General features: G+C 39.5%; 1 protein-coding gene across 1 annotated transcript in view; it reads left to right on the forward strand.

Annotated features, from left to right (window-relative positions):
* The window catches only part of LOC124776667 (transducin beta-like protein 3), a 177072-nt gene that overhangs the window by 147203 nt on the left and 13595 nt on the right, over positions 1–16274 (forward strand). Inside the window, exon 13 of the mRNA XM_047251768.1 lies at positions 1286–1510. Within this exon, the coding sequence (XP_047107724.1) occupies positions 1286–1510 (225 nt within the window). The remainder of the gene's footprint in view (positions 1–1285; positions 1511–16274) is intronic.

Consider the following 16274-nt stretch of genomic DNA (forward strand, 5'->3'; position numbering starts at 1 on the left):
TGGGAGGTTTACCAGGTCCAACGTAAACAGTTATTAAGAACAGGAGTTCCTTAAAAGCGGATTTGTTGATTCGGAGTATTACTGCTAATGCACCCGAACATTGCTTTCTGCCTGGACATGTCATTACCATATTGAAATGAAATGTCGTGTGACGAGGGCCTCCCGTCGGGTAGACCGTTCGCCTGGTGCAAGTCTTTCGATTTGACGCCACTTCGGCGACTTGCACGTCGATGGGGATGAAATGATGATGATTAGGACAACACAACACCCAGCCGGGAATCGAACCCGGGCCCTTTGGATTGACAGTCTGTCGCGCTGACCACTCAGCTACCGGGGGCGGACATTACCATATTTATATAATTGTATATGTTGTTCCTTGAGAAAATAGTTGCATGGTTAGGCTGGCTTTAAAGTTGGGTATATTATGTGTTTACCATTTTAAAAATAACATTTTATGACTGTTAAAGAGGTTTTCTATTATCTGTGGGACATGTTTACTCTTGCTTCATTTTGACCCCAATTTTAATTATGCTTTTGAAAGCTTAGATCAATTTACACCTGTTAAATTACTGAATTGTTCTTTATATTCCTGTAAGTAGAAAGTGCAATTCGAGTCATTAGGTTACGTTTCTTAATATCAAGAAGACTGAGTCAACATTTCTCTGCAACAGAGCTGTCATTTCATCCTTTCATTCCTCCTGTGGTGACAGTGGAAGCAAAGATGACTTTTTGTCATATGATTTTCATGCTGACTTTTTAAAGTCCGTAACTATATGAAAAATGATGTAATGTTCGGTGCTTGAACATTTTACTATGATGTTTATGGGTTAATACATGCATTACCTTAGTACAGTACTATATATTAAGCTTAAAATGTTATTGGATTGATTTAGTAAGTACCAAAAAACTCCTTCTACACACCACTGTAAATATCTTAGCCTACCAAATGGCACATTGAATTGTCATGACAGTTGTAATTTCTGGTTGACCAGTCAGCTAATTTGGTCTTAGTTACTATCATTCATTAAAAATAATGAAGTAGCTCCACAGCAGTCAAACAAATAATTTGTGTATCTGAAATATGGCTTTCTTGTCCACCACCAAAAAGTCTTTACACAAGACTTAACTTGTAAATTTAATCAGTGAAAATAGTACTATGTTATAAATTAAATCATTACTGTTCACATATTTTACTTTGTGCTCTAGAAGTTTATTCGTATATGTCTTTGTTTTGAGTCTTGGATGTCAAGTAAATGATTCTCTGTCTCTCTCTTACTCTCTCCAGTGTCCAGTGATGAAAGCCACCTTGTGACAGGTGGTTCTGATTCAACATTGGTGGTTTGGCGTGATGTAAGTGATGAAAAGCGAGCTGCTGCTGAAGAGGCAAGCCAGAAGTTGGTTTTGCAGGAGCAGCAGTTAAACAATTTGTTACAGGCAGACCATCTCCTTGAAGCATTGCAGCTTGCTCTGTCACTGAATCGTCCAAGACAGGTGCTATCAATTGTACAAGGTACAGTAAAAGAATGTATTGACAAATCCACTCTTAAGGAGTTCCATTATTCAGCAAATACTTCCATTGGTTCCAGTGAAATTGATATAAGTACAATGTTCCTGATATTTAGTATTAATGAATGTTGCAATGTCTGCTTTTATGGAATAAATATTAAACATTTTGCAATATGAAACCCAGCTATGCTGAAATTCCTATCATGTTCAAGAGTTTGCTGTTGCTCCTTTTATTTTTTAATGAGTAGTGTTAAATTACTGATAGAGAATAATCAGTAATTCACAACTGATTCTTATTGCTGATAGGTAGATTGTATGTAACTTCTGGTAAATAATTTCAAACAGGTGTCAATTTCTACAGATTGGTCATTTCCTCTGATGACACAGAAAATGCTACCATTGGGTACAAGTTCAGTGATTTATCACATTGTGTTGTTCATCGAAGTTTTGAATTTTACACTGTGTAGGTTTTGTGTAGTTGTTGCCAGCAAAAGAAGAAAGCTTAGGTAGAAACGACAATTTTTTTTTGTTATCCAACACAACTGGAACATTAAATTCTTCAAGTTGGTAGCCCTGCACCTGGCGAGACGGGTGTGTTTTGTGCTGCTGTACATATAAGTGATTTAGAGTGTAATAAAACTCTGTGTAGTTCAGGAAATCAGTTTAATACGTGTATTATTGTGTTTTGCAAGCTTACTATTAAAGGTTTCACTTCTCTTTGCGTATTATTCTAGAAAACGTGAAAGGAACATAAAGTAGGGTTACGATCGTATTCTTGCATACATTTTAGCGCAGAAAAACTTATAGAATCTCATTTAATTGTTCCGTTCCGTTCCAGCAAGTTAAGAAAAGCATATCCCTTTGTTGTTTATCTCTTATTTTGCGAAACACAGTGTAAATTTTAAATTCCGGTATCTGGAAACTTTGTACATATGGTAGTAGCTTTGTTTATATACAGTTGCCACTAGGCCTAATTTTTGTAAATGTGTTTTTCTTCTTCTTTTCAGTAATCTAACTTATTGTCACTAAAGTAAGTTTGTTTACATACGATTGAGACTAGACCTAATCTTTCGTAAAAGTGTTTTCTTGTTTTCCTGTAATTTAATTTGACTTATTCTCGCTAAAGTAAGATTTTTAACATGAGTGAAAAGTGCCTGACATGCCACAGAATTGTTAGCTCTGGGGCTTGGTGTGATGGGTGCAGTAGTTTTTTTGGGGTGACTGTAGCGGCTTGGGAAATGGGGAAGTGGATCAGACTCATCAGTGGTTCTGTAGGATATGCAGTAGAGATAGGAAAATAGTGGAACAGGAGGGAAAAATTCCTGCCCTTCAGGCACAGTTAGAGCAGGCTAGGGAAGATATGAACAGGTTAAGGAGGAAGAAAGGTAAAGAGAGGTGGGAAGTGGCAACAGGTAACAGGAGTAACAGACCTAGAACTTTGTCAGACAGCTTTGTGGTGAATGTGAAGAATAAGTTTGACCTGTCGCTTCAGTTAGAAGCTGATGAGCCTCAGACAGAGGTAGGTGTAGAGAGGGCACAACAAACTTTCAGTAGAACATTGAATAAGAATGTAGGGAAGTCAGTTAAGAGAAAGTTTTGTTGTTAGGTAGTTCACATGCCAGAGGTGTAGGCCAACTTTTGCAGATCCAGTTAGGATCAGAATACCAGGTCACAAATTTTTTTAAACCAAGTGCTGGTCTGGGTCAGGTGAAAGAGGATTTAGGTTCACTTTGTAAAGATTTTACCAAGGAATACACCGTGGTTATTCTGGGTGGGCCGGGCAATAGAACTGTTCTGTCGGGAGAGTTAATTTGGAGCTGGAACGGCTGCTTGGGTCGAGTGCGGGGTCACGTATTGGTCTGGTTCCTGTTGATTCTCTCAGTAGGTGGGATTATACTACACATGGCCTACACCTCAACAGGAAAGGGAAGGGTAAACTGACTGGGCTAATAGCAGGAAATGTAAGGGGGGGGGGGGGGGGGGGAGGCATTGCCATGAGTGGTAATACCAGTGGTCATAGGTGTTGGAGCAGCACCTTTTTTAGAATAGGCAGGATAGAACGAAGTCAAGTTCTGAGAGAAGTAAAGATTGAAACAAACTTTCAGCTTGATAAACAAATCAAACAGCATAATCCTGGCACATTGGATCAGCGAACACATCTGTTGGTTAAAAATTTACAGCAATCAGCAGAAATTTTATTTCCACCTGATTTCATCTCGGTAAATGTGAAATGCCAACTATCTTTAGTGTGCATCAAAATATTCGAGGGCTTAGAAGTAAAATTAATGAACTACTTATGTGCATTGATGAATTAGAGTCATCCAACCCAGTTGATATAATCTGCCTCTCTGAACATCGTGTGACTAGTGGCATAGATATGTTAAACCTTACAGAATTTAAGTTAGCCTCCTACTTCTGTAGACAAAAGATGGAGAAAGGAGGAGTTGCAACATTTGTTAAAAACAGTTTTAAATTTAAGAATATTGACATTAATAAATTTTGCTTAGGGCAGCACTTAGAAGTGTGTGCAACAGAGATAGAATTTCATAATAGGTCCTTTATAATAGTAGCCATATACAGAGCACCTTCAGGAAATTCCAACGTGTTTATAAACGGTCTTGAAGATTTATTATCTCATCTAAAATTAAAAAAACCAAGAACTAGTGGTTGCTGGTGATTTTAATGTAGATGTCCTGAAACACATTGTCAGCGAACAATTACTGAAATCAGTTACATTGTCATTCAATTTAATTTCTACTGTAAATTTCCCAACTAGGCTATACAAATGTTGTAAGACTGCCATTGATAATATATTTATAGACAATTCTAGGCAACTAAGCCACATTACAAAACCAGTAGTAAATGGAACTTCCTGGCAGATTAAAACTATGTGCCGGACTGAGACTCGAACTTGGGACCTTTGCCTTTCACAGGCAAGTGCTCTACCAACTGAGCTACCCAAGCACAACTCACACCCCATCCTCACAGCTTTACTTCTGCCAGTACCTCGTCTCCTACCTTCCAAACTCATTCTGGAAACATCCCCCAGACTGTGGCTAAGCCATGTCTCCGCAATATCCTTTCTTTCAGGAGTGCTAGTGCTGCAAGGTTTGCAGGAGAGCTTCTGTAAAGTTTGGAAGGTAGGAGACGAGGTACTGGCAGAAGTAAAGCTGTGAGGACGGGGCGTGAGTCATGCTTGGGTAGCTCAGCTGGTAGAGCACTTGCCCGTGAAAGGCAGAGGTCCCAAGTTCGAGTCTCGGTCCGGCTCACAGTTTTAATCTGCCAGGAAGTTTCATATCGGTGCACAGTCCGCTGCAGAGTGAAAATCTCATTCCAGTAGTAAATGGGCTATCTAACCATGACATGCAACACCGAACATTAAATTTTGAAAATTGTCAGGGTAAAACATCTATCAGAACTGAATACAGAAGGCCAATAAAACAGTCAAAAACTGAGAAATTTAGGAGATTGCTCAAAGAAATTAATTGGATGGATGTTTACAGCATCCAAGCCACAAATGGAAAATACAAAACATTCATTAATAAAGTTAGCACCTTATTTGAAAATTGTTTTCGCCTGAAGGTAACTCAAAGTAAGCAGAAGTCTAATAAGAAACCATGGATCACATAAGGGATAAAGATATCATGTGAGACAAAAAGGAAACACTATCTGATACGTAGGGACACCTTTGATACTAGCATTATTGCTCATTTCAAAAATTACTGCAAAATAATGAAGAAGGTTATCCAGAAATCTAAACACCTGCATTATGAGAAGAAGATAAATACATCCAGCAATAAAATAAAAACAATATGGGATATAGTTAAAAAAACAGTATGGGATATAGTTAAGTCAGAGACAGATAGAACCAGACATGAGGAGGAACAAATAGCTCTAAAAATAAATGAAACCCTGGTAACAAACGCATGTTGTGTTGCAAACCATTTGAACAAGTATTTTGTCTCTGTTACTGATAGCATGGGGTTGTCAGGTTCAGTAAATAATGCAATGGAATATCTGAGACCAGTGCACACAAGCAATCTCAGTAAAATGGAATTGACACTTACTTCACCCAAAGAAATAGAATCCATCATAAAGTCCTTGAAATCAAAGCATTCTAGTGGTTATGATAACATATCAACAAAGGTAATAAAAGAGTGTTCATGTGAGCTTAGTCATATCTTAAGTTACTTGTGTAATCAATCACTTGTCACAGGAACATTCCCGGACTGGCTTAAATATACTGAAGTTAAACCTCTCCACAAGAAAGGGGACAAAGAAATGCCGTCAAATTACCGATCGATCTCACTTTTGCCAGCTTTTTCAAAAATCTTTGAAAAGGTTATGTTCAAGCGTGTACTTAAACACCTTAGTGAAAATAACATACTGTCAAAGTCACAGTTTGGGTTTCTTAAGGGTTCTGATATTGAGAAAACTGTTTACACTTACAGCGAAAATGTTCTTAATTCATTGGCAACAAATTAGAGGCAACTGGCATATTCTGTGACCTGTCAAAGGCGTTTGACTGTGTGAATCACAGCATTCTTTTAAGTAAATTAAAATATTATGGCGTCACTGGTAGTGCTGCAAAGTGGTTTCAGTCATATCTTACTAATAGAAAACAATCATCTGACTGGGAAGAAATTATATGTGGTGTCCCCCAAGGTTCCACTACTGTTTCTTGTGTATACACTCCTGGAAATGGAAAAAAGAACACATTGACACCGGTGTGTCAGACCCACCATACTTGCTCCGGACACTGCGAGAGGGCTGTACAAGCAATGATCACACGCACGGCACAGCGGACACACCAGGAACCGCGGTGTTGGCCGTCGAACGGCGCTAGCTGCGCAGCATTTGTGCACCGCCGCCGTCAGTGTCAGCCAGTTTGCCGTGGCATACGGAGCTCCATCGCAGTCTTTAACACTGGTAGCATGCCGCGACAGCGTGGACGTGAACCGTATGTGCAGTTGACGGACTTTGAGCGAGGGCGTATAGTGGGCATGCGGGAGGCCGGGTGGACGTACCGCCGAATTGCTCAACACGTGGGGCGTGAGGTCTCCACAGTACATCGATGTTGTCGCCAGTGGTCGGCGGAAGGTGCACGTGCCCGTCGACCTGGGACCGGACCGCAGCGACGCACGGATGCACGCCAAGACCGTAGGATCCTACGCAGTGCCGTAGGGGACCGCACCGCCACTTCCCAGCAAATTAGGGACACTGTTGCTCCTGGGGTATTGGCGAGGACCATTCGCAACCGTCTCCATGAAGCTGGGCTACGGTCCCGCACACCGTTAGGCCGTCTTCCGCTCACGCCCCAACATCGTGCAGCCCGCCTCCAGTGGTGTCACGACAGGCGTGAATGGAGGGACGAATGGAGACGTGTCGTCTTCAGCGATGAGAGTCGCTTCTGCCTTGGTGCCAATGATGGTCGTATGCGTGTTTGGCGCCGTGCAGGTGAACGCCACAATCAGGACTGCATACGACCGAGGCACACAGGGCCAACACCCGGCATCATGGTGTGGGGAGCGATCTCCTGCACTGGCCGTACACCACTGGTGATCGTCGAGGGGACACTGAATAGTGCACGGTACATCCAAACCGTCATCGAACCCATCGTTCTACCATTCCTAGACCGGCAAGGGAACTTGCTGTTCCAACAGGACAATGCACGTCCGCATGTATCCCGTGCCACCCAACGTGCTCTAGAAGGTGTAAGTCAACTACCCTGGCCAGCAAGATCTCCGGATCTGTCCCCCATTGAGCATGTTTGGGACTGGATGAAGCGTCGTCTCACGCGGTCTGCACGTCCAGCACGAACGCTGGTCCAACTGAGGCGCCAGGTGGAAATGGCATGGCAAGCCGTTCCACAGGACTACATCCAGCACCTCTACGATCGTCTCCATGGGAGAATAGCAGCCTGCATTGCTGCGAAAGGTGGATATACACTGTACTAGTGCCGACATTGTGCATGCTCTGTTGCCTGTGTCTATGTGCCTGTGGTTCTGTCAGTGTGATCATGTGATGTATCTGACCCCAGGTATGTGTCAATAAAGTTTCCCCTTCCTGGGACAATGAATTCACGGTGTTCTTATTTCAATTTCCAGGAGTGTATTAATGACCTGTCATCTGTTACATTACCAGATGCCAAGTTTGTCTTATTTGCAGATGATACAAACATTGCAGTAAATAGTAAATCAAATATAAATTTAGAAAGGGCAGCTGATCAAATTTTTACTGACATTAATAAGTGGTTCATAGCCAATTCACTGTCATTAAACTTTGAAAAGACCCACTATATGCAGTTCAGAACTTCCAAGAGATTTCCTTCTGGTGTGTGTGCAGTATAAAATATGATGACATGGAAATAGGAGAAGTTGAGAGTGTAAAATTCTTGGGATTACAACTTGACAATAAATTCAGTTTGGAGCAACATACTAACGAACTGCTAAAGCACCTAAACAAGTCTGTTTTTGCAGTGAGAATGATGTCAGACATAGGAGATATAAATATAAAAAAAAAACTGGCATATTTTGCTTATTTTCACTCCGTTATGTCATATGGTATCATATTTTGGGGTAACTCCACAAAGCCGGCCAGTGTGGCCATGCGGTTCGAGGCGCTTCAGTCTGGAACCGCGTGACCGCTATGGTCGCAGGTTCGAATTCTGCCTCGGACATGGATGTGTGTGATGTCCTTAGGTTAGTTAGGTTTAAGTAGTTCTAAGTTCTAGGGGACTGATGATCACAGATGTTAAGTCCCATAGTGCTCAGAGCCATTTGAACTATTAACTCCACAAAAAGAGAAAAAATTTTTAGAGTACAGAAGCGAATAATAAGAGTAATGAGTAGTGTAAATCCAAGAACATCATGTCGAAACCTACTCAAAGAATTGGGCATATTAACCACAGCTTCTCAGTACATTGATTCCTTAATGATGTTTGTTGTAAATGATACAGCTTTTCCAACTAACTGCTTAGTACACGGTATCAATACTAGGAGTAAGAACAATATACATAAAGATTTAAAATCACTTTCTCTTGTCCAGAAAGGAGTCCAGTATTCAGCAGTGCATATTTTCAGTAAGTTACCAGCAACCATTAAGAGTTTAGTTTCGGACAAGGCACAATTTAAACATAATTTAAAAGAATTTTTGGTGGCCAACTCCTTTTATTTCCTCCATGAGTTTTTCAACAAGTGAACAAGTGCAGTAGACCATTTTAATGAAAATTTATTATACTTTAAGTTTTGAAAATACTTGGTTGTAACAGTCAAGTAACTACCTACTGTGTGAATGATGGGTGTATGGAAAGCAAATGTAAGTCTTAAATCTGTAAATAGTGGAAGTTTAAGTTTAAATCTTGTACATAATCGGACTGTTCTTAACTGAGGACCACTGAAATGAATAATTTAATTTTTGACAATACTTGGTTGTAATAGCCAGGAAACTAGCAAATGGCTGAATGATGGATTTAATGAAAGCAGATGTAAGTATTAAACCTGTAAATATTAGAAGTTTAAATTTAATTCATGTACATAATTTTACTGGTTATTGACTGAGGATCATTAAACTTAATGAAACTCAAATTTTTCTAATTACATTTTTGTAATGTGTTTATCTGACATGTTCAAAACCCAGGATGTTTCCCTCTTTAATGGGAATGAATAATTTATCTAATCTAATCTAATCTTCAATATGGCAAACAAATATGATTTGGTGCCATCTTCTTTATGCAGTATGCACTGAAAAATAAGGATGCATCTCTCAGTGTTGTAACTCGCAGTTCCACTTCATTAAAAAAGGAGAACGTTCATGCTTCATCATATAAAGGGGCCTACACATATTCAGTTATTTATTTATTTAGCGTATGGCAGTGCACATCATTTTACACTTCTTACAAATGTTTAAATAAAGATACACACAAAAAACACAATAAAATATGCTATATAAGAAGTATAAAACATACAGATAATGGGCAATACAATTAAATAGACACATCAAGATTGTATATGGTCAATACAATTAAATACAAACATCAAGATTATGTATAAAGTCTTTTGCGACATTTGTTGCCATCAGAAAATCACTGAACTTGCCACTGTATGCTCTTCTGTCGCACTCTTGGACGATGCGGTGGATGGTCTGTCTGTTGACTCCACGGTCAACAGTTGGGAGTTGGTGTTTTTCCCCATTTGTAAAGAGTATGTGCACATCTTCTGTGATTTGTCTGTATTCTGTTAAGGGATGACCGTATTTTACATGGTAGTTCATATCCAGGTGGTCTCTCAGTGATGCAGGGGAGGACACACCTCTCGCCATTGTTCCCTCCAGGTCTTTATTGTATCAAAGTTTATACTTTGCAATTCCTTGGCTGTTATCATTGTTGGATGTCTAGACCGAAGTCTGTTTCTTTCCAGGTCAGGCATGTCTCAGTGTATAGGGAGCTGGATGTTGTCAAGTATCTTCCTATATTCCTGGAGAAGAGCGTTCTTCCGACGTAGGTCTGCAGGTGGTATGTGGCTTAGAGTTGGCAGCCAATGTGTTGGGGTTGATCTCATGGTTCTGCTGACAATTTGCATCGTGCTATTCAGCTGCACGTCAATTTTTTTTGTGTGAACACTATTCATCCAGACCGGAGTGTACTACTCTGTGGCCGGGTAGACCAGTCCGAGTGCCGACATGTGTAGCGTGTCAGCCGAGGTGCCCCAAGTAGTGCCGCACAGCTTCTGGAGAATATTATTCCGAGATGTTATTTATAAGTGAGTGCTCTGTCCAAAGTGATTCCAAGGTACTTTGGATGCTCATTAGATCGATTTCCCTCGAGACGAACGTCAAGTTGTTTGCTTGCTAATTTATTATTGAGATGGAAACATTTAGTTTCAATTTTTGTAGAATTTGGCTGTAATCTCCATTTATGAAAGTATGTACTTAATGTCTCCAAGTCAGATGTTAAGGTTGTTTCCATGACCTCAAAGTTCTTGTGTTGTGTTGCCAAGACCCAATCGTCTGCGTACCCAAACTTCCTGGAAGATGTTGATGGCATATCGGCAATATATAAGCTGAAAAGAAGTGGAGCTAACACAGAGCCCTGCGGTTTAGCTGTGTTGTTACACGTCCAAATCAAGATCTGAATGAAAGATATGTAAGCTACATTCAGATTTCGCCATCAGATCGCTCAGTTCTGGCATTGTGTACATTATTTGTGATATTAAAGTGACAATAGGAAACAAAAAAGATGTACAGTTTGTTGTGTGGTTGAACCTGTGTTGCTTGTTTAACTCTTTCTGAAAAGCAAATTGAAGGTTGTTTATTTTCTTTGCTGTAGCACAAGTCACACCAGGAAATTTCAGTTTTAATTTTAAAACATTTTTACACATCCACACTTTTTACAGCACAAACTGGATTGTGGAACACATTCTATATCCCAGCATTCAAGAAGATTCTGAACATATCCAAGAAATGTTTTTGCATATGTGTATATGTGTGTGTGTGTGTGTGTGTGTGTGTGTGTGTGTGTGTGTGTGGTCTATTGTTGACGAAGGCCTTACGGGCCGAAGGCTTTATTTGTAACTGTCTCTTTGTTGTGCCTGTCTGCAACTCAGCATCTCTGCAATATGCTGAGTAACAACTTTCCTTTTCATAATATTGTTACATTCCATCCTGGATTTTCCATCGTTGGACTACTAATAGAAAATCGAGATAGGGAATTCAGTGCTTTGAATGGCTGGCAGGATCTCTTGGGCAGAAGTCAAACATCTTATCAAAATTTTAAGTATACATGGAAACTATTGAATATTGGTAGAAGAGTATTTTGCCACAGTTGATGATGTACATGAGTCCAGAAATGTTTTCATTGCAGATAGAGCTGAGGCATCTTTTGTAATTTACTTCCTGTAAATTCAGCAAGTCCATTCTGTTCAGGGGAATAAATGTCGTGGAAGCAAAATAGCAAAAAAAGAATCGTGACTCTGCTGTGTGTTAATAGTGATGGCAGTGAAAAGTTGCTGCCCTGAATAATGGAAAATTTAAAAATATAAAACAACTATTATGCACTTACAATTTAGTTAGCAGTGCCTGGGTGACTGCTGAAATTTGTTCAAAATTTCTTAGTAGTTTAAGTGTCAAGATGTATGCAGCAGGAAGAGAGAGATCATTCTTAATATTGACACATACTCTGTACACCCAACGGTTATGAGCTACTTTCTTGGAATGCTGTCATGTTTCTTCTGGTTCACTGTATTGCAGCTTCTAGACACGGCCATAATTCATCTTGTAACAGTGAAACAGAGGAAGGCTGTTGTGCAGAGGTCAATTTTATTCCTCAAAATAAAGGACATTATGAGAATGAACATTTTGCAGGATATGCACATGTTTGTTGCTACCTAGACTGCTGTAACTGTTGTTGCACTGATTTGCAGATGTCAGCTTTGGGTCAGTATCAATAAAAGAAGATGATGATTTTCTCAATGCCGTAACAGATATTACAGGAAGTGTGGCAGTTCAGGACTATGTTGTAAAACTGACATCCTGAATTTAGCATGTTGGTGGTGGTGATAGTTGTTGCATACATAATTTTTTCTAGTACCTTCAAAACTGAGATAAATAGTGAAGATAGTCAGTAATTATCAATTTCGGTCTTACCACCTTTATGTAAAAGAGGTCTGAAAATAGCGTATTTCAGTCTCCCTGCAAATATCACCTGTGATAGTGAGGCATTCCATACATCACTATAAACATTATATATTTGTGAAAAACAGGATTTTAGTACTTTATTCGAGATATTGTAAACTCCTTGAGAGTTTTTGGCTTGGAGGGAGTTAATTACATTCTTAATTTATTTGGCAGATCATGGAGTAATTTTAATTTTCTTGTATGTATGAGGCATTGCTTCTTGTATATATTCTATTGCTTTATCTTTTTGCGATGTACTTGAGGGCAATATTATGGAGATGGAAGAGGACATAGATGAAGATGAAATGGGATATATGATACTGTGTGAAGAGTTTGACAGAGCACTGAAAGACCTAAGTCAAAACAAGGCCCCGGGAGTAGACAACATTCCATTAGAACTACTGACAGTCTTGGGAGAGTCAGCCATGACAAAACTTTACCATCTGGTGAACAAGATGTATGAGATAGGTGAAATAACCTCAGACTTCAAGAAGAATATAATAATTCAATCCCAAAGAAAGCAGGTGTTGACAGATGTGAAAATTACTGAACTGTCAGTTTAATAAGCCACGGCTGCAAAATACTAACACGAATTCTTAACAGACGAATGGAAAAACTGGTAGAAGCCGACCTCGGGGAAGATCAGTTTGGATTCCGTAGAAATGTTGGAACACGTGAGGCAATACTGACCCTGCGACAACCTACATTTCTAGCATTTGTAGACTTAGAGAAAGCTTTTGAGAATGTTGACTTTAAAATTCTGAAGGTGGCAGGGGTAAAATACAGGGAGCGAAAGGCTATTTACAATTTGTACAGAAAACAGATGGCAGTTATAAGAGTCGAGGGGCATGAAAGGGAAGCAGTGGTTGGGAAGGGAGTGGGACAGGGTTGTAGCCTCTCCCTGATGTTATTCAAGCTGTATATTGAACAAGCAGTGAAGGAAACAAAAGAAAAATTTGGAGTAGGTATTAAAGTCCATGGAGAAGAAATAAAAACTTTGAGGTTCGCCGATGACATTGTAATTCTGTCAGAGACAGCAAAGGACCTGGAAGAGCAGCTGAACAGAATGGACAGTGTCTTGAACGGAGGATATAAGATGAACATCAACAAAAGTAAAACGAGGATAATGGAATGTAGTCGAATTAAGTCGGGTGATGCTGAGGGAAGCAGGTTAGGAAATGAGACGCTTAATGTAGTAGATGAGTTTTGCTATTTTGGGAGAAAATAAACTGTTGATGGTCGAAGTAGAGAGGATATAAAATGTAGACTGGCAATGGCAAGGAAAGCATTTCTGAAGAAGAGAAATTTGTTAACATTGAGTATAGATTTAAGTGTCAAGAAGTCGTTTCTGAAAGTATTTGTATGGAGTGTAGCCATGTATGGAAGTGAAACATGGATGATAAATAGTTTAGACAAGAAGTGAATAGAAGCTTTTGATATGTGGTGCTACAGAAGAATGCTGAAGATTAGATGGGTAGATCATGTAACTAATGAGAAGGTACCGAATAGAATTGGGGATAAGAGGAATTTGTGGTGCAACTTGACTAGAAGAAGGGACTGGTTGGTAGGACATGTTCTGAGGCATCAAGGGATCACCAATTTAGTACTGGAGGATAGTGTGGAGGATAAAAATGGTAGAGGGAGACCAAGAGATGAATACATTTAGCAGATTCAGGAGGATGTAGGTTGCAGTAGGGACTTGGAGATGAAGAAGCTTGCACAGGACAGTGTAGCGTGGAGAGATGCCTCAAACCAGTCTCTGGACTGTAGACTACAACAACATATCTCTTGAATTCTCCATTACAGTTTTCTGAGCTACTTCCAGATACTTGTTATTAAATATGTTGGCTAGCCTGACTGCTACAATTTATTATTTGACTGTTTTCTGTAATAACAAATATATTTAATTCCGTAACTGTGGACCTAATTTCGATTTCAACTATTGCCCAATTTCAATTTCAGCTATTGCCCACGTTGTTCTTGTGGTTGTGGTCTTGTTCTTCAGTCCAAAGACTGGTTTGATGCAGCTCTCCACAGTACTCTATCCTGTGCAATGCTCTTCATCTCCAAATATGTACTGCAACCTACATTCTTCTGGATCTGCTTACTGTATTCATCTCTTGGTCTCCTTCTACGATTTTTGCATCCCCACAGTTCCCTCCCAATACTAAATTGGTGGTCCCTTGATGTCACAGTATGTGTCCTACCAACCAATCCCTTCTTCTAGTCAGGTTGCACCACACATTTCTTTTCTCCCCAATTGTATTCAGTAACTCCTCATTAGTTACATGATCTACCCATCTAATCTTCAGCATTCTTCTGTAGCACCATATTTCAAAAGCTTCTATTCTCTTCTGGTCTAAACTCTTTATCGTCTGACAGTGCCGGATTAGCCACGTAGGAGGAGTTAGCAAATGCTATGTGCCCCGCACCTGGGCGCAAAAGCTCTTATCAAGTTAGAGGGTTTTTTTCCCTTTTTCTTTTCTTTTCTCTCTCTCTGTCTCTCTTTTTTTTTACTGTCATTTCAAGTATAGCATTTATTTGTTGCAAGTAGACTAGTGAAAAGGTGAATTATCTCACCATTTGGTGAAGTTCTCAACATTCTACTAATTGGTTAATAATGTTTCTGGCGTCACGATGAAGAACGGGATAATCACTGTGTTGGAACTAACCTCGATGGGCAGCAATGGCTTCTTAGTGACATTTAGTTGATGCAACCTACCCCTTGCATGTAACCAACGCCACACAGCACAACAATTAGAGATGTGAAAGCAAGGGAGTGTTGATGGTGGCAACAGCGATTCAAAAAGGGCAATCGACAAAAGTCCGAGAGGTACGGTGGCAACAGCGATTCAAAAAGGGCAAGTCCGAGAGGTACAGACATCTAACAATCAGTGCTTGGAGGCCAATTGTCAACTTCTTTTACAAAGAAGAACATTATTATGTGGGTGACATCGATTTTATATAGTGATGCAAAGTTGCTGACTGAGCATAGGGTAAGGTCCTTGTTTGTTAATAAGTACCCCGAAGTTTAAACAATAAAGAAGTATGTTGGTTCTCAGTATGTAACTATGTGGAAATCAGCTATTTGTGTTTAATATCATCATAAAACATTGTAGTTTTTATTTGGTTGATTTCAAATACAGTAAACATTCATATAGCGCTTAGAATTTATTCACTCTTAATACTGGTTTATACTTGAGACTTTTTAATACCACAATGGAACTTCATCAATTTAAAGTCATATTTTAAAGAGGAAAACAGAACACTGATGAAATAAAATCTTGCAATTGATTTTACATCAAAATTTGAGCAATAATTTTAATAGTGCGCAGCTTTGACTATCTTTGATGAACAACCAATGGATACAGTTGTCCAGTCTTAACTGCATACTTTCACTATATGGCCCACATTCTCAAGCTAGGTCCTTTGTGGGAGCCGACATTTTACTAGCGTGCTTCCCCTACTAAATATAAAACATGAAGTAAAGTGGATGATGTCTTGTTGAGAGCACTAATTACAAATAATTTAAAGATGTGTCTGAGTTTGTATTGATCAGTAGACAAAAGCCGAAAGCTCTCTCTCAAATCTTTTTCTTCTTCTTCTTCGTCTTCCTGCATAATTTTTATGGGCAGAGAGTGAATAGATCTCGATAGACAGGAAGCTGTAGTTGTCTAAACTCTTGGAAGGCAACTGTCAGTTTTGCCCCACTCACGTGTAGTGCTAGTGAGCAGACACTCGCTTCTGCCACAGGCTGTGCTTTTGCTTACATGGCACATATCATTCGCAAAAGCTCTATGATTGAAAAACTCCCAAGTATGTAGCTTAGCATTTGCACAGTAAACTGGCACTAGCTTCAATAGAAAATGGACATATATTATTTATGGTATGCATGTATTTATGTTACGCAATCCAAATAAATAGTAGTGTTCCATTTTATTTTGTTATTTATTTTCCCTTATACACAAATCGAGCTAACCATCATGAGCAGCATACAGAGAGATACCTGACACCACTATGCTTTTGGAAGTGCAAAGCATAAAGCAAGAGATGAAAAGGAGAGAAAGACATATACTTTTATATCTAAAACACATAAA

This window comes from Schistocerca piceifrons, chromosome 2, assembly GCF_021461385.2.
Source record: "Schistocerca piceifrons isolate TAMUIC-IGC-003096 chromosome 2, iqSchPice1.1, whole genome shotgun sequence".
Classification (NCBI taxonomy): domain Eukaryota; kingdom Metazoa; phylum Arthropoda; class Insecta; order Orthoptera; family Acrididae; genus Schistocerca; species Schistocerca piceifrons.